This window comes from Fibroporia radiculosa (genome assembly GCF_000313525.1).
Source record: "Fibroporia radiculosa TFFH 294 genomic supercontigs, scaffold2275, whole genome shotgun sequence".
Lineage (NCBI taxonomy): Eukaryota > Fungi > Basidiomycota > Agaricomycetes > Polyporales > Fibroporiaceae > Fibroporia > Fibroporia radiculosa.
The window spans coordinates 48,217-72,557 of record NW_012133343.1 but is presented as its reverse complement, the minus strand read 5'-3'; the positions used below and the strand labels follow the sequence as shown (position 1 = coordinate 72,557).

The window sequence follows — 24,341 nt, the reverse complement described above, 5'->3', positions numbered from 1 at the left end:
CTCACCATCAAACGCGACCTCCTAAGCCGCGCGTCGGCCGCGTCGGGGGCACGTGAAAGGGGGCGGGAGTCACCTGATCGTGTAGATGCCATTCTGTCGCCATCGCCCGCGATTGCGTTCGCCCACTCACTCTTGACGGTTTCGTAAGACAATTCCCAAATTATGCAACGCCTCCGCGTCTTCGGCTCGCTCCCCTCAAAACCTGCAGGCTGCCCCTCGGATGCTTTCGCCTCTTCCGTTCCCTGCTTCCAGCCATTATTTCCACAACATTCTCACCGCCTAGGCGCGCCACCGTGTCCACTTAACTCACTTGTACCCACAGTAGACGTGCCGCACATCGATCCCCTGCAACCGGTGGTACACTTACGCACAACTCGCGCGTCGCCATGCAAGCAGCGAAAACCAGCACTAGGCGTCTGAAGTTATCTGGTAACGCTCTGCGCAACCGCTCATCTCGTCGACCGACCACTGTCCAGGCGTCCACTTCACAGGCACGCGATCGACCCCACTTTCCATGCGTGGAGGCTCATGCCGTCCGTGAATCTCGTATTCGCTCGTCGCGTTCGTCCATCTCGTCTTCAACGACGACCTCCTCACATGCAGGGCCAGAGCCAGCGTATGCTAGACCAAGCCCAACGTCCTACAAAACCTATCACCATGACCAGCCTCTCCCGCTCTCTTATTCCGAGCCTCTTCCCTCTGTTGATATCGCTTACGAGACTTGGGGGACACTCTCACCTGCGAAGGACAACGTAATTCTCCTCCATACTGGCCTATCTGCTTCCTCTCATGCCGCATCCACCGACTTGAATCCCACAGAGGGCTGGTGGGAAAACTTCATCGGACCAGGACGTGCTCTTGATACCAATCAATTCTTCATAATTTGCACCAATGTCTTGGGTGGTTGTTATGGTACCACTGGTCCCTCCTCTATAGATTCAACCACTGGGCAGCCGTACGCTACACGATTCCCAGTAATTTCTATATTCGATATGGTGCGAGCGCAATTCGCGCTGTTGGATCATCTTGGCATTGAAAAGCTCTACGCGAGTGTGGGCTCATCAATGGGGGCTATGCAAAGTCTGGCTGCAGGATGGCTATACCCTGAACGTGTAGGCAAGGTGGTCAGTATCAGCGGCACCGCCAGAAGTAGTCCCAGTGCAATTGCCATGAGATTCGCTCAACGAAGTGGTAAGTCCTATTTTCGCTGTTGAGCTTTCAACTCCGACCAGTATTAACGGCCTTCAAGTTTTGATGGCCGATCCCAATTGGAATAATGGCTTCTACTACGATGGTCTACCACCACACACAGGTATGAAATTGGCCCGACGTGAGAATCATTATATTATCATGCTGTATACCCCATTTGCTCATATGTGATAATGAAGAGATTGCCACGATTACATACCGGTCAGGCCCTGAGTGGGATCAGAGATTTGGCCGCAAGCTCCGGCGGCTTTCGAAATCGACTGAAGAAGGCGATTCAAACAGCCATCTTCCGCGAGTCCCCGCCCTGTGTCCTGACTTCTTGATCGAGACATACCTCGATTATCAGGCGAGTTTCTCTTATCCCCGGCTAGCCGTAATTTGACGCTTATGATGGTTCTCTCAGGGCGAATCATTTTGTCTCAAGTACGATGCAAACTCTCTCATTTACATCTCCAAAGCCATGGACGTATTCGACCTGACCAGACCAGGTATCGACGAGCTACGACTTACGCCTCCCCAGCCTCGTACTTCACCTCCTCCATTGCCGCCCTCTATGTCGTCACATCCCTCGTCTCCTACACATTCGCATTATCACTGGCTATTATCTCATTCCAAGTCACATCCTCCCCCGCCTAATCCACCTGCGCATCTCCATGAGCTTGCGGAAGGTCTTAGACCTCTATCGAACACGCCTGTACTTGTGTTGGGAGTGCAAAGCGACATACTATTCCCGGTGGAACAACAGCGCGAAGTTGCTGATGCGCTCCGGATGACGGGTAACCAAATGGTGAGCTACTATGAGCTTGGAGGGGTGTGGGGGCACGATACATTCCTGTAAGTGTGTTATTTCCTGTCGAGGGCACTGTGCTTACATCGATTGTGATTGCGCCATAGGCTCGATGTACAGAACGTGGGCGGTGCAATTCGCGGATTCTTGGCGTAAGCTACTTTATCTTGTTTCGGGGAATGGTTGGAAAGTTGCTCGTGGGGCACCTATGACGTTGACGAATCTGCATAACATGACACCCAGCATTATAAGCACATGTAGCACTGGCATTTCATTGTTCACTATCATGACACTGCAAGCGACATTAAGTCTTAGTTTAGAATCCAACATAATTCATCTTTCGACCACAGCTATATAATATAGCTGTGGCCCATATTCACTAAATGCTTAAAGAACTGACTCCATAGTGTTGCCTTCACACTGGGAAGTACAAACTTATGCAGAATTTGATTGCCCACCCTTGGCAGGTACCACTCGATGCTGAGGCCTTGAGGCCTAGGCGCGCGCTTCTTATTCAATGAATCTATAGCCTGTTTGCACGTGAGAGCTCCTGGTGTAACTTATAGGTTAGACTAGCCCAGCTGAAGTTTAGAAGCGTAGAACAACTTGTCAGGGATTCACTACTGCCATTCCTTGTGGCCTCAGCTCGGCTTCATCTCTTAACTAAGATCAGCAACGTACGTGTGAGACGACGTGCTCATGAGGAAACCCGTTCGCGTGTCACGCGTGGTATGTCTTTCATTGACTGAGGTCTGCTCCCGGACTGTTGACTTCGTTGAATAAGGTGCAGAGGCTGCACCGCTCACGCTACGGGCCCTTTGCACTTCATACTCTTTCAGAAGGCCTTAATCCCAGTGCTGCAGATCGTGAGGAGTACGCAGGACGAGCCGCTTTGGGTGTAACGTTGTTCTGACAGCGAATGGTTAGGCATGTTATAACAAATCCGGCTACAGGCGCGGATATTTGCACGTACGCGTCCTGGTTTTATAATGAGCAGTAGGTGTACTCACCCTGATCAGTGTGGTCATGGCGAATCGAGAGGACGTTCAAACGGCCATATTCCATGCTCACGAAGTGTTCAAGTCGGGAGTGTGGTCTAAAATCCCCGCTATCCATCGCGCAGCGGTGATGTCGAATCTAGCAAGGGAACTGCAGGAAAGCATTAAACACTTCGCTAAACTCGAGTCTCTACAAACCGGTCGGACCATCCGTGAAATGACCGCTCAGCTGGAACGTCTCCCTGAATGGCTGTGAGTGACCTTATCCGCCTCCACAGGGATTACGCCGAGACCCACTCTCAGTGACTATTATGCAGCCCTCCTTCGCACGCACCAGGACTTCATTGCTCCCACGCAGGGTAAACTACTAAACTATGTGCAGCGAGTCCCTCTTGGAGTGGTTGCTCAAATTACAGTGAGCTTTACATGGTTCATGACGTTTGTCATCAATGCTGATAGTCGAGACGTAGCCGTTCAACCACCCACTTCTGATTGCGATCAAGAAGATTGCACCCGCCCTCGCTGCAGGAAATTCAATTGTTGTCAAGCCCAGTGAGCTCGCCCCTATCTCTGTTATAGAGTTTGCAGAAATGGCTGCTGCCGCTGGAGGTGTGTGTATGCGAATCTACAAGGGCCGTGAAGCGAACTCAAGTACTCGAAATAGTTCCCCCTGGTGTTTTGACAGTTCTGCCAGGATATGGAAGGAAGATTGGCACTGAATTAGTTTCGAATCCACTGGTCAGGAAAGTCGATATAACTGTACGCGCGAATCCTACCTGTTCATATAATGTTGCGATCTCAATTTGTCGTTTCAGGCGGGTACCCAGACAGGTCGTGCATTGGGGAGTATGGTCGGCGCAAATCTCGCATCATTTACTGCCGAGCTGGGCGGAAAGGCGAGTGCCGTCGACCTCTCAACCTCTTTTTGGCCTATTCAATTTGATCATTAGGCACCTATCATCGTATTTAACGATGCAGATATTCAGTCCGCTGCTAATGGCGCTGCATTTGCTTGCTTTGTGGCTTCTGGTCAGACTTGTGTCTCCGGAACACGTCTATTGGTGCAGGATGAAATCTATGACAGTTTCATGGAACACTTCATGGAGAAGGTTCGCAGTGTCACATTGCGCATGGGGGATCGTATGTTTGCATCTATAACTGTGAATGTCATGTGATGACGTTTGGTTTTTCAAGCTTTGAACCCGGCATCAACCATGGGGACAATTATTAGCCATCGCCAGTTGGAGCGAATCGAGAAGCTTGTGCAAAGAAAGCATGGCGGGAAGACCCTTATCGGTGGCCGACGCATGTCTGGTGTTTCGCCTCTAGATGGGTTTGATTATTCTGCGGGATGCTTCTTCCCTCCCACCGTCCTCACGGATATCTCAACTGAAGACGACTTGTGGAGGGAGGAGGTGTTTGGACCGGTTGTTGTGGTGAAGCGATTCTCTGTACGTTCACAATCATCCATTTAAGACCCGCAGACTCTGGCTGACTATCTATCGTCCTGGTAAAGGATGAAGAGGAGGGGGTTGATCTCGCAAATGCATGCAAGTACGGCCTCGGTGCTGGGATCTGGACGTCGGATGTATCCAGGGCCCATCGGGTGGCCTCTCAGGTTGAAGCAGGGCTTGTCTGGGTCAACACCCATCACCGCAATGATCCTAGCTCACCCTGGTAGGCTCAGATTCTTCTTTTAGCACCTTTCCAATCTCTAATTTATGTTCTGTAGGGGCGGGATGAAGGAAAGCGGAATTGGACGAGAAAATGGCGTTGAAGCATATATGTCATGTACGCTTCAGTGTCATTTCAGACCTAGGTTCCTCCCTCATGATTCGAGCAGACACTCAGAGCAAGTCAACCATTGTCAACGTCGCTTCGGCAGAGGAGACGAGGGAGGTTCAGGATTGGTTCGCCGAAGGAGATGGTTCTGGCAAGCGATACGGATGATCAAAATTATAGAATATTTCGTGGCGTCCCCGTCCTTAATCCTATATGCATTACTGTCGTCCTGCTTACTGCTTGAGTCAAAGATTATGCAAGTTCGAGTTGTTGCATCATATGTGACTGGCAGTTCTGACCATAACATGTATCAATACCATTCCAAGGCTCCTGTCCGATGGAGTGCTCGGTGGCAGCCCAGAAGCTGATCGTTCCCGATCGACTGCATAGCGCAGCTCATGTCAGAAATGTGGACGCTTGAATGCACTAAGATCTGAAGTTGCGTATATAAAGTGAATCGTTCGTCTCGTTCATTCTTCGCAGCCTCAGGTCTCACCTTCGAGACGAGAGCATTATCAACCTGTCTGCGGGATTCGACTAGCCGACTGACGTCCGACACTCTGCCCGATGGAAACACAGTCATCGTGGTCGAATTTAGGGGTGAGTGTGACCTAGTCTCTTATCGAAGCTGGTCCCGGATCTGATATCGCATGGAATTGTGCAGCAGTCAAGCCCCCCGGAATGCGACTCTACTCAGCGCACCGAATGCAACCCGACGCGGCCAAGAGGGAGTGATAAGGTAGGTGCAGGCTTGACAGTTTGAATCACTGTGTATTAACGCGGAAAAGATTTCAGCAGGTGCTGATACGACAGCGAGACTCAAGGGGCACACAGCGGGCTATCGCATTCCATACGCAGCAGAAGATCAACCGGTTTATGGAACAGACGATCCAACTCACTGGCCGCTAGAAAAGACTCTTTGGATTGTTGGGTTTGTGTTCTTCCCATGCTGGATTTTTGGCGGATTTCGGCGACAAAGTGCTCAATATGACCCTCGTGCGTATTGCGAACCACAAGAATGCTTGGCCTTGGGCCGCTGATGTCCCGGACATTCTTCAGTGACTGATCTTTTTCGCTGGCGCTGTCAAGCTATGATGATGATTCTCACTATTGTTGGGGTGGGAATCATGGTGATCGAGGTAGCTTTCAAGGGGAAGTAATAAATGCTGCTACCTATTCTCTGCTAGATGTGACATTAGTAGTGAGGACAACTGACATTGAAAAGATATAATACACAATGTTCTTGCATGACGTACAAAATAATCTCCCAAAATCACAAGATACATATACGCCAGGCTTATTAAGCTGTAGTTCTGACAGCCTCCTTCGCCTCGGTCTGTGGCACATATTGTCAGAAGGAGTCGTATTTGATCACAAACATGATGCTTACCTCCCCCAGCTCAACAGGCGCTTCGTCGACGAAGTCTGGCGCCCTATTCAGATCCGTCAAATAAGAAGCCCCTTCTTCCTCTTCGTCCAATTCTAACGCGTCCAATTCTGGATTTCATGAGCGTGAGTAGATTTGGATTTATATAGAACATACCAGCCTGCAGGTCAGCTTCGTCAATCTCGTCAGGGACAGCGTATGATCTCCCCAATGATTCCTGGATTTCGTTTGCCTGCTCCAATAAATCTTCCATATCGTAGTGAATACTCTATCAAACTCGTTAGCTGCGCCAGTCATCGTGTTAGACGAGCAGATGTACCTCTATCTTGTCAATATCAATCTTCCCATATTGTTTCCTCAACTCCTTGTTTGCTTGCTTCATAGCGTCTACAGTGGCCATTGTGTTTCGCAAGTTCTCTGTCGCCAGTGAGGCAGATTCCATATTAAATGTTTGCTGGGTAAGCTGGGCAAGCTGCGATTCGTACATCCGTTTCTGTCTGAGTGTACGAATGGCACGCTCTTGTATTGCATTCTAGCTCATCGAGAATCGGGAACGATAGTCAAACACAAAACCAGGCAAAGATGACATAGGGACACTACCTTGCCGGGTCCGTTACGCAGTTTACTCATCTGATCCTTGTATCTCGCGAGTTCCCCATCGAGTTTCTTTATCTTGACCTCGACGGATGCCATTCGAGAGTCTGTCTAGCATGATCGCTCTCGTGAAGACGGGGATGCTACGGACGATTGTGGCACTGACCGAGGTAATAGCATCTTGCAGCGACGGTTTGGGTTTCTTACTCGCAGATGTCCCGAATATGCGATTCATAGCGTGACGGAGCTATAGCTGTGCGGCTGCGAATATATAGTCCAGTGCAAGAAGTCGCCGCAGCCAACAAGCGAGTCAAGACAGGACGCGGTCGCTGCCGACACGTCTCGATCATATTCGTGTAATGCCGAATTTGGTAAGCCATAAGTAGTAAGTTGGCACTGTGCTCGGCTGGTCTGGCAGCAAGCCCCACCACTGCATGATGGTTGCACTCTCCCTCGCCATTCCCTCCTCTTCGTGTGGAAGCCCCAGATATCCTGGATGTTCGCCCCCTTGCTATCTTGTTCTCTGCTAATGCTTGGCATTCAGATTCTTGGCGGCCGAGTCCTCGGATACCATGCAACCACCTGCTGGTTGGCGTTGATATGGACACTTATCGCGCGTTCGCTATTCGTAGAAAATGTGGGTGATCCCCATCAAGGACTCGAGCCGGCCTCGATTTCTCCGCTAGCTTTCGATAACTATGTTCACATGCCCAGCATTGTCAGTGCTCCAGTACTTGAATGGGGCAGATTAGATAGGCTTATCCTCAGAGCCGGCATAGCGAGGGAATGGGAGTATATAGATGTCTGTGGGGAGTGACATTTCTCCCTTCGTGATTTGTGCACCATGGCCGACCAGCTTGTCCAACATAACCTCGCCGTTGACTCTGCTCCGGCAGATGATCACAACACCAGCAGTTCAGACGAGAAGAAGAGCTTGGATGCGTCTGTAGAAATCAAGAGCACTGATGCTGGTATTCTTGCCGTGGATGATCTCGCCTACAAAGACGAAGCGTTAAAACTGGTTGGGCTCGAACGGACAGAAGTCTTCAGCGAAGAATATTACCGTCGCCTTCGACGAAAGCTTGTTTGTTCCCGTCTGAAGTTTCTCTAATGATAGATCACTCATCATTTGAATGTCGCAGGACTTAACCATCCCTCCCCTTTGCAGTATGGTGTATTGCACGCAATATTTGTACGTCTGCCATGCTCGATGCAGAACCAACTGTCGGTCTAAATATTAATATAAATCATCAGAGACAAGACTGCATTAAATTATGCGAGGTACCATTACCCCGCTTGTATTCCCATATTTTTCTTACCGCCTGCCAGCATCATGGGGTTTCCTGTCACAGGCCAAGTTAGTACCGCGCCCTCAGGGTTATTCTACTCTCATCCCTTCTTGAAATTTTCACAGGGATATAATCTCGTTGCTCTATCATTCTACATTGGTATGTTTCATTGCATTCGTATCATAGACGCTTACTTACTCGGATTCATGGAATTAGGCTTCCTCGTCTGGGTTTTCCCGACTATGTACATTTCTCAGAAGACACGTATTGCTAAGTATTTGGGGATAAATGTCGTTTTATGGGGCATCGTTATGATGCTCCACGCCATTCCGCGCACGTTTGCACCCTTTTTTGTATTACGATTGATTTTGGGTATGTCGATGTGTCAGTATGTGATAAGGGTTTAATGACATTAACGGGTATCCAGGGATGCTCGAGAGCTGCGTCGCCCCCATTCTCATTCTCATTATATCCATGTTTTACAAGAAATCAGAACAGGTGCGAATCTACATTGTGCTATCAACTTTTGAGGTTGAGTCCGCTTGTAGGCTTCTAGGATATCGTGGTTTTACATGATGGTGAGTCAAAGATATAAATTATATGTCCTGTTCGATATCTATATACTATCCAGAACGGGTTTTCGTCAATCATTGGTGGTTTCCTCGCATATGTGAGTTCATTGTTCTCAGTTCATCGCCGAGGTGATTCTCAACGACATCGGATAGGGCGTGTCGTACACCTCCGATCCCAACCTCCCTTCCTACAAGATCATCTATATCCTGCTGGGGGCACTCGCCATCTTATCTGGGATTGCTGTTCTCTTGTGGATGCCTGATTCTCCTACAAATGCTAGAATGCTGAGTAGAGAGGAGAAGATTGCAGCCATAGAGCGTATCCGAGACGATCAAGGTGGGACCGAGAACAAGAAGCTCAAGAAAGATCAACTCATAGAGACGCTTACTGATCTGAGAACTTGGCTTGTGGTTCTATCGACGCTCCTCAGTCAGTGCTGTCCCATCAGATTCTTATAATAAGCTGTTCAGACTGACTTGATGCTCTGTAGCCAACATCCCTAACGGCGGACTAGCCAACTGTGCGCATCACCTCCCGACGTTCGTTTGTCATGACTAATCTCTCTGTAGTCAGTAACATCATTATCAAGGTCTGGTCATTAAATTTCACATTCCCTGGCATATGATCTGACAGCATGAGGCCTATCTAGAATTTTGGTTATACGTGAGTTTGTTTACACTAAACCTGTGATCGTTCTGTTCATTTTATGTGCAGAACGAAACAAACCCTCATCTTAGCAACTCCCGCAGGCCTTATCGGTATTATTACGACTCCTTTGGTTGGCTGGTGGTCAGACAAGAAGGTATGTGAGGATCTCGCAAGAGTGCAGATTGAGCTCAAACACTATACGCATAGGGGGAGAGAATGCTCCCAATCGTGTATATTCTGATTCCAACATTAGTTGGTGCGGCAATGCTCGTCGGATTGAACGGCTCAACGGACAAGGGTGCACTGCTATTTGGTGTGTAGTTTTGTTTTTCTGATGATTATCAAGCTCATTCTGTGAATCCTTGATAGCAACGTACATAATTGGCACATACGGGTCTTCACTTTCTCAAATCTACGCGTACAATGCGAGTAATACAAGCGGGCACACCAAAAAGGTGACCATCAACGCCATCACTCTGGCCACCTTTTGCGTTGCCAACATCGTTGGCACGGAAACATTCTTGCCTCAAGATGCACCGAACTACATCCAAGGCAAGATTTCGATTCTAGTTTTGCTCAGCGCGGAGTGCTTCCTTTGCCTATTCATGCGTTGGTACAATTTACATCTGAACAAGGGCAAGCGACAGGCCATTGCCCAATTAAAGAGGGACAATGGGTGGACTGACGCAGACATAGCAAAAGAGCGTGAGCGACACGCGTTCCTCGACATGACCGATAAACAGTACGTATTCTCCATTGAAATGCGACTCAAGACTGAAAAGTGCCCGACGTTTTCAGGAACCCTTACTTTGTGTATACTGCATGATGCGTACATTTTATAACCTTAAAACGGATTGTTACCAGATACTTTAGACATGTTTTAACCGATATTTGTATTATGAAGTGCGCTGTGATACTTGCGTCTGAGGTCCAATTTAAGCCCCATCGCCGCTTTTAACAATGCATTCGCATGACGCATCAGAGGCCACCGCCGCAACCCGATTAGGCAGGTGACGTGGATGAAGAGTATGGATGACGGAGCAGCACGTATTCCGAGATGTCAAACATGGTTGTACTCTTAGCTATCCCTAACTTGCATCCAATACCTCAATATCTAGCTAATTCTGAGTCTCGTTAGCTGTGTTTCGCTTGGCTTTTAGGTCGCTTCTTTCGAGTAGGACGAAGCCAGCTAGATCTTTCAGGTTAGACTTAGTAACTTGGTGGCTGGTCTAATGCCGAACCTGGACCCGAAGAGCATTCCACTAGCCTACGAAAACCTACGCTCAGATTCAATATCTCAGATAAATAAAGATGACTTTATCTCCGCATTCGTAGAATCTCAAAAGACTTTCCTGGCTACATACGCTACGGAGGGCCGAGCTTCGTGGGATATGGAACTATCTGGTACCACCCATCTGCCTCCATCCACTGATGAAGATCCGGATATTGTCAGCTTTGGGTTCAACACACCCATCTTAAAGCCTCGCGTACACAAGGGGCATGCTCAACAATCCGGTCAATCTAATAAGAATGTGACTACTGCTAAGCGCACTCGCAGAGACTCAGAAATTGCCCAAACTCCCAACAAGAACATCTCTCTGCTCAATGGTGAATGTTCACCCAAGGTTTCCGAAACCGCGAAACGCGGGCAGAAGAAGCGTCCTACCAAAGGAGTCAAGGCCGTGCAGAAGACGCTCAACGACTTCACGGCTATCAAGAGCCAACCACCCAAATCGACTAAGGCCGCGGGCACTAAACGCATGAGAAGTCCGAGTGATACAGACGAAGAACGATCAGCGCGTGCGTAGTTCTCTTTATTCAGCTGAGCAGTGATTGAAGGGGAATGACATAGGCATGGCCGAGAGGCGCGAGCGGAGAAGGAAGAAACGAACCATCGTGCAGCCGAAAGCCGATCATAATAACGAAGAACGAGTGGACAAGCACCCCGGCAAAAAGCGAGGAGAAAAAACCAAAGGATTCGCTGCTGGCCTAGCACTTATGCATGGATTCTCCGCTAAGAACATCGGCAAGCAGAGACTCACGGTAAGTATTTATACTGTTACTCTCATAAACATGGCATGATCTAAACAAAATAGTTGCCTCCCGATCAAAACATCGGCGTATTCAGCAAGGGAAAGGCATCGGCGAAGGTTGCAGTGGAGAGTGCCTCGAAGAAGCGTAGTAAGTTGGCTGTTCAAACAAGTGGTCGAATCCCTGCACTCACATGATTTTCCTAAAAGCTGGCTTGATACATTTCTCAGAGACCAAATTCTTAGGCAACATCCGATGCAGTGCACCACACGCGTCCGACAGCGAAGGACCCTCCACACGGTGTTCTTCTCCGTCTGGAGAACTCAAAGAGCCGCCTAAGCGCTGTCAGAAGAACAAACACCGCTCAGAGATATCAAATGCTCCAAGCAGTCAGGGGAATGAAGAGACTCGATTGAAGAGAAATGGGTATTCCGCCGGAGGGAGTACTGTCGACGAAAGCGTATCGAATTCGGGGGCAGACCGAGAGGCGAAGCAAAAGAAGCTATCTGAATCTATAGTTTGGGATATTGAATGCAATACGATCAGCCCGAGCATTCGATCTGGTGTTTCGCTGCCGCAGGAGCCAGATCAACAAGAAGGTTCGATGATACTAGATACTCGTGGTTTACCTTGGGGAGATCCTCAAAGCATGGAACTCCCACCAGAAGCTACGCGGAGTGACCATGCGGTCACTCGAGATGATTGCAGGCTTGAAGAGAAGCCGTATATTCAGGAGGGGTTCGCCGGAAGGAGTAGAGATGGTGCATCGAGTGCATCTCTGGGTCCTTGGCAGTCAGCTTCTCAGATTGGAAAGCTTACTCCCGAAGCTGTTCACGAGCCACTGGTCTCAAAATACTTCGACCTACCCATTTCCACAAGGATTCCAGCGTCCGGGATCAGTAACCTGCAGGATGAATCCCTCATTCAGCCTGATAGGCTGCAAGGAGATCAAACCGAAGATTTTATATGTGGTTCCCGCAATCCAACATCAACCACGGAGGTTCAAAGGAAAATGAAACACGACATTATGAATGGGATCTCATCGGACGCGAGTCTATCTGATCATACCGCATTCTCTTCGATGTCCATCGACTCTTTAGAACGTGAGCTTCTTGCACTGGGAACTTGTAGGACCCCCATAGGCTCCCCAAGAGTATTTCGTGGAGAAAATCCTGCCACGGAAGAGATCATGAGTAATCTTGACGGCCTATACGTTCAGGATCCGCTAATGGCGAAGCCTGACTCTCAATCCGGCGTCGATGGCCAGTTTGATTATTCCCATCGCCAATTTCAAGGCGTACTGCACAGCGAATTCGCTGAAACCTGTATGGACGACCTGGATGACGACACACGCTACGTCACGCAACCTGAAGTATACGACGCTCAAGATGTCGACCACGCATGTGCTCCCTATCACCAAAGATTACGGCCGGAGGAGCTGCCTTATGAATATGAGCAATCAGATAATTTCGACGACTTTCAATACGTACAGACTTCGACTCTTGCGCCCACCGGCGTATTGGAATTCGATTCAATGGTCAATAATGACTACTCTGGCAAATGTATCGTGCTTGACAGGGAGTTTGATGGACAGGCAGATCTTACAATTAGCGACAACGATTTCGACACGGGTTATCAGGTTGAAGGATCATACCTTGACCCTGGGTGCTGTGGCGCATCACCGTGGCGCCTGCGCTCGGATCGAGAGAGGAGCATGTCTCCAAGCGATCTGTCGACCGTGCCAGAGGCCAACTTTTCTCAAGGTCGCGCTCTCCTCTTAGGTTTACATGACCGTGACATGGCCAACACCCCTTCGGAGTACCACTGCATGTTATCCAAGATGGAGATCGACGTTGCCAAGTCTCTTAAGGGGCATTGGCTTCCTCAGAGAGCGTAATAGATTATAGCATTCATTCATACTCGTGAATACGTGCGAGTCACCGAATAAACATGACAAACTTTGTTGAGGAGTGCCGACGGGCGATGGCCACTGTTGCCCCGGCGATCAGACAGTCTTGAAAGTTGCAGCGTAGCAGTGGCTTTGAATGTGCTTCGGAGTGCGTGACAACACGGTGTGACTTTTGTGACAAGTCGCGTCCCCTAGAGCGCTCCTACCACATCGCCTTGACATCCCCATCGTCAATTGCCTCTTGTTCTCTTTATCAGCGTAAGGGCGCTCTGAAAATAAGAAACCTTTCCGAGAAACGGGCTCGAAAAGGAACCCTGAGATGGACCCCTCCTCGGTGCTTTATAGAGCTCGGCGGTCTCATTCACAGAAGCTGACCTAGTTTTCAGAGCAGTCTCCTCTATGTAAAACCTGAGCCTCAAGAACAGCGAATCCTGCCTCTGTCTACGTCGACGACGTATCAGAACGCGTATCCTGTCGCCGAGCGCTCCGGTATTGTCGACTCGCGGCCTGCGGGTCCCTCGGCGGCTGTGAGCGCATATTTGCGATTTTGACCATGTTTCTGACGGTCAAATCGCGTCGGATAGGGTGCCATTGTGAGCCAAAATGTGGCTGGTGCGTCAAATGGAACCACAATCGATTCAGCATTAGTGGATCTCTCCTCAGTTCTTGTGAAGGGCGAGGATGATCACACTCAAATTCCTAACCAATTGGCACTTCAAGTCGCCCCGGAATCCCTGCGTTCACTATACAATTTATATGGATCTGTAGACGAGATTGACTACTTACCCGAAAACGTCTTCAAGGAAGGGCTCGGCATGGTGAAAACCATCGACGCGAACATCAAGAAGCTGGAGCTTGGTAGTAAGTTACGAGAAGATGTCTGGGTAAGGGAGGTGGAAAGGTATGGATCTTTTTTTTTTTGGCTTGCATGCTGATGCGAAGACCCGTTTTTACCAGTCTGCAAAGTCAGGGGGCACCTACTACGATGATTGCAGTCTGTGGTGGTAAGTGTCTATCACCAATGCGCACCCTTGCCAGGTTGACTTGCTATACGTATTAGCAACTGGATCCGGGAAATCATCAACTCTTAACGCAATCCTGGATGGTATGTTATCTTCATAACTGTGCTAGAGAATTGAAGTGATGACGAATGATATTTCAAGACAACATTGTACCTACCAGCGGCATGCGAGGTATAGCCGACTTGTCTCTGCAAGTTGTCAATCTCATTGTTATACGTTTAGCCTGTACAGCAGTAGTCACTGAAATTGGATATCATACCAAGAAAACCATTGACGCGGACGTCTCCTTTTTGTCAGAAAATGAATGGCGGGATGAATTAGCTGTCTTGCTTGATGACATGATTGACGAAACTGGTAACGTGAAAAGGACTACAGATTTACGCGGAGATGCAGGTGTTGCCTGGCAGAAGGTAATGATAACTTCACGAACTGAAGAAATCTATGCTGAAATATGCCTAGGTGCATGCTGTTTACCCATTGATCACTCAAGACCAGCTTGTACAGATGTCAATTGACCAGATCATTGATCGCGATCTCAGTATGTGCATCCTGCACAATGCTAAGATCTAACATCTTATCTCTACCTCTGGCTTTAGATATCAAGGCCATCCTTGGCACCACAAAGCATATAGTTGCCAACAACTCAAAATTATTTGCCAAAAAGATTGCGAAGTACATAGACTCTAAGGATCAGAAGCGTGGAGAAAAGAAGGATAAGGAGTCGAAGGAGAAAGAGAAAGAGAAAGAAAAGGATAAGGTCAAGAGCCTGATGTCATTGTTGCGCAAGGATAATGGTAAGAAGGATGACCGTGATGACGCGGCTTTTTGGCCGCTTATCCGACAAGTCAATGTTCGCTGCAATTCGCCAGCCCTTTCAACGGGTGCTATTTTAGTCGACCTTCCCGGTGTTGCAGATGCAAACGCAGCGCGCAATAATATCGCCAAGGATTACATGAAAAAGTGCGATTGTATCTGGATTCTGGCTCCCATCACACGGGCCGTTGATGACAAGACTGCTCGAGGTAAACTCCAGCATAGTCACGCTGCGAGTAGACTTAGCCGATTACAATACTCTTCTAGACCTACTGGGCGACGCATTCAAGATGCAATTGATGAGTACGTCTACTTTCCTCTCTGACCTCAATTCGGGGACTGAGCCTAATTTTTGTTCGCAGTGGGTGAGTTCAAAGTTGTCAATGTGTGAGGCCATTGCTTATGTGGAGCTCTGGAAGATGGTATCTATGACGATCACGCAATTACATTCATAGGTGAGTAAGCTGAGATCGACACGACTTTCATGGCATGATACCGTATCTAGCGACTAAATGTGATGATGTCTCCTGTTCGGAGATCATACGCGCGTTGAATCTTGAAGATGAGACTGAGCTTGTCGTGATCGAGGCTCAAATTGATGAATGTAAGGACGGTACAGAACAGTGGAAGGATAAGAAAGCAGAAGCTGAGAAAGCTGCAAAAAGTTTGCACAATATAAATCGTATCTTCCAACGAATACTGATAGCCGTAACAGCGATGAATCGACATTTGAAGGAAATGCGAGAGTATCTAGAAGAATACGAGGCACATTTGAAAGCACTAGAGAACGGTAAATCTTTCGAACCACGTATGACTGCAAACACTGCAAACAACAAGAAATCGAACTCACAGACTGCTAGCGGAAAGAAGCGCAAGACCACTCGTGATGGCAAGCAGGGCCCCTCAAAGAAAAGAAGGGGCAGCGATGAAGACGACAGCAGCATGGCTGTAGATGACGATGATGATTTCATGGACGACGACGAGCTCGAATTCTCTGATTCTAACAGCGACAATGATTCGAGTGATTCGAGTGATAACAACGATTCTCACTCTAAATCCGAAGCCAATTTCGACAGCGACGATAACTATGGTGAGGACGATGAGACTGAAGAAGCAGAAGAAGTTACAATTGATAGCCTGAAGGCCAAAATCGAGGAAGCAAAGGACGCTATCAAAGTCGGCCGCGTGCAGCTATCGGAGTACCGCAAGGAGCGAAAAGAGGCTGCTGATATGTTGGCTACGCTGAAAAAGAGACAACTCAAAATTCAGCTAGAAAAGAATGCATTCTGTTCATTAAAACGTTCAGAGGTATTGTTCAGGTCGCCTTCAGGATTATATAGCAACTTAGTAGCTTCGCAGTTCTCTCGCGACGTTTTGAAGGAAGATTTTCGCCAAGGGTTGAAGGATCTTGATGGTACGTATTTTTCGCCTTCGCTGATGGATAAGCTGACGACGAGTACTTCAGATGCTGCGGCTGAGCAGCGCGATCCAGGGAATTTCGATACTACCGTTGACATTCGCAGTGAGTTAAAGGTTCCTAGTAAGGTCAATTCATGCCTGATACTACTTTCGGTAGACTACGCCGCTATTGATCTACCTGTCTTCACGTGTTCATCTAGGGACTATGTACGCTTGAAAGGTATGTTCTGCAAAATCACGCGTATATGCGGTGCTTACGCGGTTGCACAGGCCAGGTCAAGGGCGACGGCGACCCCACTTGTTTCTCAAAGGTCGATGATACAGGCATCCCCGAGCTGCAGAAGTGGTGTCATCAGCTGACGGCCTCCTCCCGCGAATGCGCCGCTCGTAATTTCCTCGTTCACCTGAAGACGTTTACAAATTCAGTGCGGACGTACGTGCAAGGCATAGGCGACGTGACCGTGGGCGACCGCGAGACATTGCGGGAGAAATGGGAGTCTACCCCTCTCAATGACGACGACGGGCTGGTCTCTATGCTATATAACGGGGTCTGGGGAGGCTCCGACGGCCTTGATGAAGTTGCGTATGATATCCTGGGACGAGCGGGACTCTCGTCGATGAACGCCAACAAGCTTCCTCCCAAGGTAGACAGATTCGGTGAGCGGATCGGCATAACGCCTCGACTAGTGAAAGTACGTCGAGTGCTGAGGCGGATCTTCCGAGTACATTATTGACTCGTACATGGCGCAGGATTTCAAAAAGGTAATCGATGATTGTGTTCTTCAGCTGCAGAATATCTTCCGGGAAGGCCTTGAGGAGAAGTGCCGAGTAGGGGCGGCAAATGTATGTCGTACAGCCTGTTGAATGGCCTCGTTCTTATCTTGTCGTTTTCAGGCTGCCTCTGCTGCTGTCCAGACTTCGGACTCGTTCGCGGCTGGGATGCATTGGGCGACGTACCGAGCCAGTAAGTTCATCCATGATTAGCATGTGTTTAAATAGCTGCAGACGCGTCACTCCCCAGCTCTTCGTCGACACGGATCCTGGCGCCAAGACCTCAACGTGGAGTTGACGAACCCGTTCACGCGGAACATCGCCAGTTCTTGGTCAAAGGTGTTCGAAGCTGATCTGTTCCTCGCCTTTGACAAGGCTGCTACGGATGCAATCAACAAGCTGCTTGCGGACGTGGAGGAGAGCACTGCCATCGGGCTCAAAGAGCGCGCCAAGGGCCAGGGCGAGCTTTGCCAAGAGGAGGCGCGGCTTGCGCTGAGGAAGACACTCGACATCGTAAGCGAGACAATTCAAACCGAGCAGAAGGAGATCAGCCGGTGCTTGGCGCCGCATGTGCAGAATCAGCTGGTCGAAGGGTACGATCTCGCGATGGAGGAGAGAGGGCCTGGCAGCGTCGTGCGCCAGAAGGTAACGTCGATACTGCAACCTGAGCGGACCTATTCCTGACTGTCGTTCGCGTATAGGGTGTGTTCCACGATTTCGTAGATAACATCAAGAACGAAGTCTTCAATGACGGTGCGGAGGTCATCATGGGGAGGTTGTCGAATGCCGCAGAAGCTATTGGGCGAGCGCTGGAGGATGCGCTGGAGAAGCTGGCGGAGAAGGCACGTATATGCGTTGGAGTATGTGTCACTCGTCTTGACGTCTTGCGCAGATCGAAGTCAGCATCGCCGTGCTCTGGGAGGGCCCCCGCGACGACCCATCCCAAGTCAAGGCCCGCGACGCAATTGTTGCGACCATGACCGAAATCCTGGAGCAAGTGCAATTTTGGCAACAGGCCGAACGGCGTCGACAGTTGGAAGCGCACGATTGAAGAGAGAACTTGGCCTCCAACCCAAGGCACGCGCGGCTGTCTCGTAATCGTTGTTTCTCGACTTTTTAGCGGACCCTGCTTGATCTGCTCAAGACTCTGTTTGCTCTTCTCGTTTGATATCATTGGAGTTCATCTTATCTGTTTTCGGAAATCGGAAGTCTAAATCTCAGCCAACTCCCCCCGCTGCTACACTTGTGTGTGGCACGGGCTACACTACTTTTCGGAAACTTACTGTAAGTCGTACGGTCGGTTTATGTATTTTTCTGATCATTTCATGGACGTCGCGCGGTCCGGTTCCGTGTTATTTCTTGCGTGCTACGGGGTGCTTTTGTTGTATTTTTGTATATAATAGGTGCAGAATTCTAGCCGTGACGTAGGGTAGTGCTGGCGCCGCGATATACCCTATTGCTCCAATAAATGCCAGGAACGATCGTCAGGCGAATGAAATGACATCATCAACGAAATTGACTTGGATTTCACGGGCCTTCCGTCCGACAGGCACGCGAAAACACGCGCGTACGAACGAAGATCAGAAGGTGTGCGTAGTGTACAGGGCGAGCAGCGAGGCAATAGGGCTAATGGGTACAGTATGAATGGTGCAGCGGGCTTAAATTACGTGCAGTCGGGCATGAAACAGTCTGTGCAATAGCAGTGAACGCACTCCAGTGGAGCGCAGAGAATAGCAATAGATAGGGACAAGATTCAAAGGAGCCGCCTCGGACATTCCAGCGTCGAGAGACTAGACACGGTAGATGGGCTGGCCGCGCCAGTCGACGGTGCGCCCCGAGCGCGCGTCGACGTAGTGTGCGCGGCGGGTGTCGCTGGGCTGCATGCCGAACATGCGGCGCAGGCGGTCGCCCATGGTGGGCTCGGACGGCGTCGAGTAGCGCCGCCCGGACGAGTGCGAGTGTCTGTGGGAGCCCGAGGTCTGTTGGGGGGTGCGTAAGCTCAGAATCAGGAGGAGGAGAGGAGGGGTCAGAACGCACGTAGACGGGCTGGGCAGCGCGGAGGTCGACAACGCGCGGGCTACGGTGCCGCGACTGCGAGTGGGAGCGGGTCGCGGACTGGGAGCGATGGCGCGAGTGGCCGTGACCGTGGCTGTGGCTATGGCCGGAGGAGGGGTAGCCGTGATGCGCATGCGCGCTGGACGTCGTGTAGTGGGCGCCGCTGTGTCCGGTGCTGTTGCTGCGGGTGCGTCTGTGCCCGCCTGTGGTGTCGTAGTACACTGCGGGGGAGCCCTGGCTGTAGGAGTGGGTGTAGTACGGGGCGGAGCTGACGGGCTGCTGCTGGCCGCTGTGAGTGTAGTAGACCTGGGGCTGGGAGTAGCCGCGCGAGTGGGAGTGGGAGCGCGAGACACGATGGGAGGAAGGGGCGACGTAGTAGGACGGCATGGCGGGAGCAGAGTATGTTTGTGTGAGGGCGGGGGTGGGAGTGTGGTAGGGAGACGGGTAGGGAGACTGGACGTAGTAGGTGGACATGGCGGGGAATATATGGGGGGAGGAGAGGAGAGGCGGTGGTGCGGTGGAGAGGCGATTGCATTTTGGGCGGAATTTAAGCAGTTGTGGTTCTGGCGGAGGAGTGGCTCGGACCTTCAAGGTCGCCATCTCAGATCCGTCTGCAGATCGCGCGCGCGAGATGGGCCCGCGCGTGGGATCGATCCCTGCCCTCGCCCGTCTTTCTTTGTCCCCTGCACTGCCCCCGCCCTCGCCGCGTTCCTTTCTCCCTCCTGGGTATATCCTCTTATCCTCCTAAAACACCCGCACTCTGTGAACCCCTCGTCCTGTCGGCCAGCGGCCTTGGGAACATCACCTCTGTTTCACTCCCTGTCCAGTCACGCGCCCCGACGAGCGGATGTCCTCACTCGCACCTGCTCTTGACCTCCACGTCTGCGCACCAAAACGTGCTGTCGACGCTCCGTGTCATCCTCCGAGCCAACCTAGCATTACAAAGCCCTGCGATCACGGCCACATGTGGACACGGAGCAGTAGGTCAACATGCGCGCACGGGCAGGCCAAAGCGCATCTTCCCCCGCCACTCCTACTCCACCTGCCCGTTCCGCACATCAGTACCGCCAGCCCGCAGCCAACGCCCATCTTTCCCCGGCAGTGCGCCATCACGATTCACCACAACTGCTAGCGGCGGCCTTTCGCACGAGGTGTGGCGCTCGCCACTCCAGAGGGTCCTTCTCCTCGTCCCCCTCCGGGCTCAGCAGGCCTCCTCGTCCTATCTACAGCCAAGTCTCCAGATATCTACCCCGTTTCCTTCTCTTCGGACGTGTTTCGTGCTCGTTCAGATCCACTTTCATCCACTTGGCGTCCCTGCACAGTGCAGACAACTCCAGTCTGAATGTTCATCCTGTTCACGTGTCGCTCCATTGATTCTGCTCCAACCAGTCGGACTGACTCCGCGTCGGCGTATCAGCGCAGCGTCGGCACTCTGCTCATAGCGTTTAGCCCGCGCAGCCACTACCATTCCTCACACTCACAGTCAAACTCCTTGCTGCGCGCCCTTACAAATCCCCAATCTGACGCAACCAGTGCACGCTAGCGTATACATTTTGTATGTGTGTCCCGACAGGCGCCATCCCAAGAGGTCTGTGGCCGTCCGCTCTCTCAGCTCAGACATACGCGCTGAGCTGGGCAATCGTGCCCGGTCAGCGGGTAGGTTTGCAGAGGTCGTTCATTTGACTGCCCCACCCTCACCCCGTAAATTCACTCACCCACGTCAGCGATACATATCTGCGGGGTGATGGCTTGTGTTAGCGGACGAAGCTCTCCCTTATCGCTCCCCTCTCTTCACGATCCACTCATTTTACGCGTCCCACCCATCTGCTATCTCTCCCGATTACGTACCAGGAACGATACTAGAGTTCATTAGAGTCAGCGGCCCAATGTCGTAATTCTGGGCGGGGGCGTTCTTGTGGCCGTTGGATCAATTCGCGTGTGCTCGGACGGCGGAAGACACGAGATCCACGTTGCCCCAAATGGCAATTCACCAGAGTCACCGCGATTAGTCTCAGCTAACATCTCCTTCCGCCATGCCGAGTGGGCCTCCACATCCTCGTGTTGCCACGCGCACGAATCGTCTCCACTTGGACCGGATGCATCCTGGTCTTCGCAATACCCACACCCTACTAATGCGCGCAAAATGCTATTTCGGATGTAGCACCAACACATACACGTACACGACTACCCCGTCAGCCAACTTCTGAACTGAGATGCGACAGCTCGCATCGCAGGGTCCCCATCGTGTCCACTGTTGAGAACTTTCGGAAGTGATGTGTGGCCCCTTGCACTCTATTGCAATATTATCTAGTTCCCAGCAAAGTCCACGCTTGTCGTCTGCAGTTGGTTATCTGCTACCGGTACGCGGGAGCGCCAGGATTGTTTCGCAGCGATCACCTACGACCAGTTGATCCTGCATCATTTTCTTTTCGAATATAGTGGCGTGAGCCCAATACAGCGCTACTCCATATCTGCGAAGTCACCCTCGTCGAGGTCGTGGGGCTGATGCACGACCCGCGGTTTGTGTAAATGTGTGTTGGCGAGGAGAAGGCACGAGCCGTTTTAGCACCACAGTATTGAGGATGGAAGGGTGGGATGCCGGTCAGGACGGGGTCAATCCGAGAGAGTGAAAGTACAAACCTCTTTTGGCTCCTCATCTTCGCCGTATTGCATCGTATAGTCGATGTGGCTCAAGACCGTCTCTATGGAGTCCGGATTAGTCAAATCTAGCGGGAGGAACGATACTAGTGGATGGTCCTCGATCTGTCATACGTCCAATCCCCCGGTACCGCGTATCATGATATCACACAATTTCGACACGCGTTTGACAATATGCAATTATGGCCCACGTTTGGCAAGCGAATGTAATGGGATCGTGAGACGCAGGTCAATGTGTCGGAGGGAGAATGTGCGTGTATTAGCTTCTGTCCACCAAAGGCGCGGAGGCCACGATTACGGCACGTACGAGCTGGACAATCGCCTGATTAAGCGCATGAAAGCGTGAGTTGCGTTCTGTTCTTTCCTCCCGGCTCCCGGGCGCGGATACGAGCAAGAGAGGGTCTGGGTCCAAGAACCTGCAGTTTGGCAATCAGAACAACAGAAACGGTTGGGATACCGCTGGGCACGCATGAGAACAGCGTCAGAGGGTCGGATGGCAATTTGCTGAGCATCACCGAAGGGTGACGGTCCGGTGGGGAATGTGCCACTCGCCCATGCTGCGTTACATTACGAGCGCGCGGCGGGCCGGACGAAGCACCGACACAGCGCGTGCAGCACGCCGATGGCTGGGCGCAGGAGAACAATCGAGCGACATACCTGGCGATGTCTTTCCGCGCCCGGATACCGTTCCGGCCGCTCGCGGCGTCGTTCTCGTTGTTCGTGACGAGATCCATCTTCGACATGACGTTTATCCAGGGGATCTCGAGGTTCACCATCGCCGACATTGCGGAGAGCACGCCACTGGACGGCCGGGTAAATTAAGGGGATCAGTACGCGGGGTTGAAGGCATAGCCGTGGTCGTCGAACGTTCTGGTAAGGTAGAGCAGCAGGGGACGGGGGAATGTACGTGCCTGAAAAATTTGTATTTGTCTTCCATGAATTGCGACTCGATGAGGTAGGCGGCACATGTGCGCAGGCCGAGACGATTCAGCTGTCGCACGAGGGTCGGTAGGAAGGGGTGATGGGTGAAGAGCTCGATTTGGCCTTCAATTGTCGTTGTGAGAGGTCATGCGTACAAAGATTTGTTGGCTTACCTGGGCAGTCGATGATGAGGTAGTCATCGTCAAACCCACCGAGCTCTTCCTCCAGCCAGTCCATGTTCTCGAGCAGATATCTGCAGGTCATCAGTCAGCTGCCATATTCGACGGAGGGCCTCCTCCATGGAACATTATACTTGAAAAGATGTGTCCCAGGAGCGATGGCGTTTGAATATTATACTGCACTCACTCACTCAAAACAGTATACTAGTCCGCCGTTCGGGCCATATCCGAGCTCGGACATGACGTCCTCCAAGCTGATGAGGTCGCGGATATCTATCGAAGGCTCGTACTCGAACGAGTCACTCTCCGCTGCTGGGTCAAGGTTCACGAGATGTGCGGTGCGTTTAGCGGTCTGGAGGTGCGTGAGGAGTGCATTTGAGAATGTAGATTTTCCTGCTCCGGCGGGGCCAGTGACCAGTACGGCATAGCGCATTTTGCTTAAAATGAAAGAAATCACCCAGGGCGTAGAAGATATGGACGCTGAGAGACGCAGTGTGCAACGAGATGATATACGTTCGACGCTGCAGACGAGAGGAAATTGCAGGCCGGATCCGTCGCGCGTCTCCGGATTCCCGCCCTCGATCGCTCTGACTCAGACGCTCACCAGTGCACTTGCTCGCAGCTGCAGACTCGGCCACTCTCTCATCTGAGCAAGCATCGACCATGTCCAAACCAGCCATCATCCCAGATACAAGTGCGGCCGGCATCGCCGTCGACCCGCGCACCCTCGAGCGCGTCATCCCCGAATCTCGCAGATCAGACGGGTCGTACGTCCTCCGCACCTTTCCACGCGCAGACTCTTGCATCTCATCTGCACGCATCGCCACCGCTTTCATGCCTGCACAATGACACGCTAACGGTTCGGAAAACCTGCGATTCGTCGCTCACCCTGCGCGTGGTCCACGGCGTCGCTGTCGCCGCACCCCGGTGGGTCTCCTGCGCACAGGGTCCGCAAGCAGATCAAGATCCGCCCCGGATTCACGCCCCAGGAGGATGTGCGTCGCTTTCGCGGGACACGCCAGGCGCAGATGGACGCCACCGCACTCCCCAAGGGCCATGTTATTGGCTGGGCCCCGCCACCATCTGCACCGAAGCCTGCTACCTCAACCGCGAGCACTAAGAGCGCGAAGAAGAACGAAAAGCGGAAGGAGAAGCGGAAGGAGAAGAAGGACGAGACGACGAAGGTCAAAGACAGCTGGGAGGATGAGGACGAGGAAGAGGCTACTGGTGCGACAGGGGAGGGGAAAGGAACACAAGCGAAAGAGGATGGACGGGGGCCCCACAGTGAGGACAGTC

The 24,341-nt window shown here is 51.3% G+C and overlaps 7 protein-coding genes across 7 annotated transcripts; 5 read left to right on the top strand and 2 right to left on the bottom strand.

Annotated features, from left to right (window-relative positions):
- Nucleotides 1-386: 386 nt before the first annotated feature.
- On the top strand, nt 387-2,152 carry FIBRA_03777 (uncharacterized protein; the record flags this gene model as incomplete). Its single annotated transcript, XM_012325605.1, has 5 exons — nt 387-1,191; nt 1,250-1,330; nt 1,389-1,582; nt 1,613-2,043; nt 2,104-2,152. The coding sequence occupies 5 exons, from the start codon at nt 387-389 to the stop codon at nt 2,150-2,152; spliced, it is 1,560 nt and encodes a 519-aa protein (XP_012180995.1).
- Nucleotides 2,153-2,695: 543 nt separating this feature from the next.
- On the top strand, nt 2,696-4,944 carry FIBRA_03776 (uncharacterized protein; the record flags this gene model as incomplete). The annotated part of the gene is made up of 13 exons (XM_012325604.1): nt 2,696-2,725; nt 2,781-2,869; nt 2,924-2,965; nt 3,016-3,246; nt 3,298-3,409; nt 3,465-3,603; nt 3,659-3,753; nt 3,810-3,899; nt 3,945-4,134; nt 4,189-4,445; nt 4,511-4,671; nt 4,727-4,785; nt 4,838-4,944. 13 exons carry the CDS (start codon nt 2,696-2,698, stop codon nt 4,942-4,944), a joined length of 1,602 nt encoding a protein of 533 aa, XP_012180994.1.
- A 1,132-nt stretch (nt 4,945-6,076) lies between these two features.
- On the bottom strand, nt 6,077-6,992 carry FIBRA_03775 (uncharacterized protein; the record flags this gene model as incomplete). The annotated part of the gene is made up of 6 exons (XM_012325603.1): nt 6,077-6,112; nt 6,167-6,273; nt 6,320-6,431; nt 6,483-6,695; nt 6,764-6,868; nt 6,924-6,992. The coding sequence occupies 6 exons, from the start codon at nt 6,990-6,992 to the stop codon at nt 6,077-6,079; spliced, it is 642 nt and encodes a 213-aa protein (XP_012180993.1).
- A 609-nt stretch (nt 6,993-7,601) lies between these two features.
- On the top strand, nt 7,602-10,093 carry FIBRA_03774 (uncharacterized protein; the record flags this gene model as incomplete). Its single annotated transcript, XM_012325602.1, has 16 exons — nt 7,602-7,841; nt 7,900-7,949; nt 8,012-8,114; nt 8,172-8,205; nt 8,263-8,418; nt 8,474-8,544; nt 8,595-8,624; nt 8,678-8,716; nt 8,772-9,048; nt 9,110-9,139; nt 9,189-9,208; nt 9,269-9,282; nt 9,334-9,421; nt 9,475-9,580; nt 9,637-10,009; nt 10,066-10,093. The coding sequence occupies 16 exons, from the start codon at nt 7,602-7,604 to the stop codon at nt 10,091-10,093; spliced, it is 1,659 nt and encodes a 552-aa protein (XP_012180992.1).
- A 406-nt stretch (nt 10,094-10,499) lies between these two features.
- FIBRA_03773 (uncharacterized protein) lies at nt 10,500-13,195 on the top strand (the record flags this gene model as incomplete). Its single annotated transcript, XM_012325601.1, has 4 exons — nt 10,500-11,067; nt 11,120-11,310; nt 11,364-11,448; nt 11,508-13,195. The coding sequence occupies 4 exons, from the start codon at nt 10,500-10,502 to the stop codon at nt 13,193-13,195; spliced, it is 2,532 nt and encodes an 843-aa protein (XP_012180991.1).
- A 331-nt stretch (nt 13,196-13,526) lies between these two features.
- FIBRA_03772 (uncharacterized protein) lies at nt 13,527-18,283 on the top strand (the record flags this gene model as incomplete). The annotated part of the gene is made up of 22 exons (XM_012325600.1): nt 13,527-13,541; nt 13,594-13,734; nt 13,792-14,108; nt 14,165-14,211; nt 14,268-14,312; nt 14,371-14,400; nt 14,464-14,639; nt 14,689-14,767; nt 14,826-15,251; nt 15,310-15,396; nt 15,462-15,497; nt 15,548-15,706; nt 15,758-16,350; nt 16,402-16,456; nt 16,508-16,564; nt 16,619-16,681; nt 16,732-17,153; nt 17,212-17,304; nt 17,356-17,425; nt 17,483-17,877; nt 17,934-18,092; nt 18,125-18,283. 22 exons carry the CDS (start codon nt 13,527-13,529, stop codon nt 18,281-18,283), a joined length of 3,624 nt encoding a protein of 1,207 aa, XP_012180990.1.
- Nucleotides 18,284-19,022: 739 nt separating this feature from the next.
- On the bottom strand, nt 19,023-23,478 carry FIBRA_03771 (uncharacterized protein; the record flags this gene model as incomplete). Its single annotated transcript, XM_012325599.1, has 7 exons — nt 19,023-19,211; nt 19,270-20,031; nt 22,603-22,746; nt 22,813-22,856; nt 22,912-22,989; nt 23,040-23,119; nt 23,237-23,478. The coding sequence occupies 7 exons, from the start codon at nt 23,476-23,478 to the stop codon at nt 19,023-19,025; spliced, it is 1,539 nt and encodes a 512-aa protein (XP_012180989.1).
- Between the last annotated feature and the right edge of the window lie 863 nt (nt 23,479-24,341).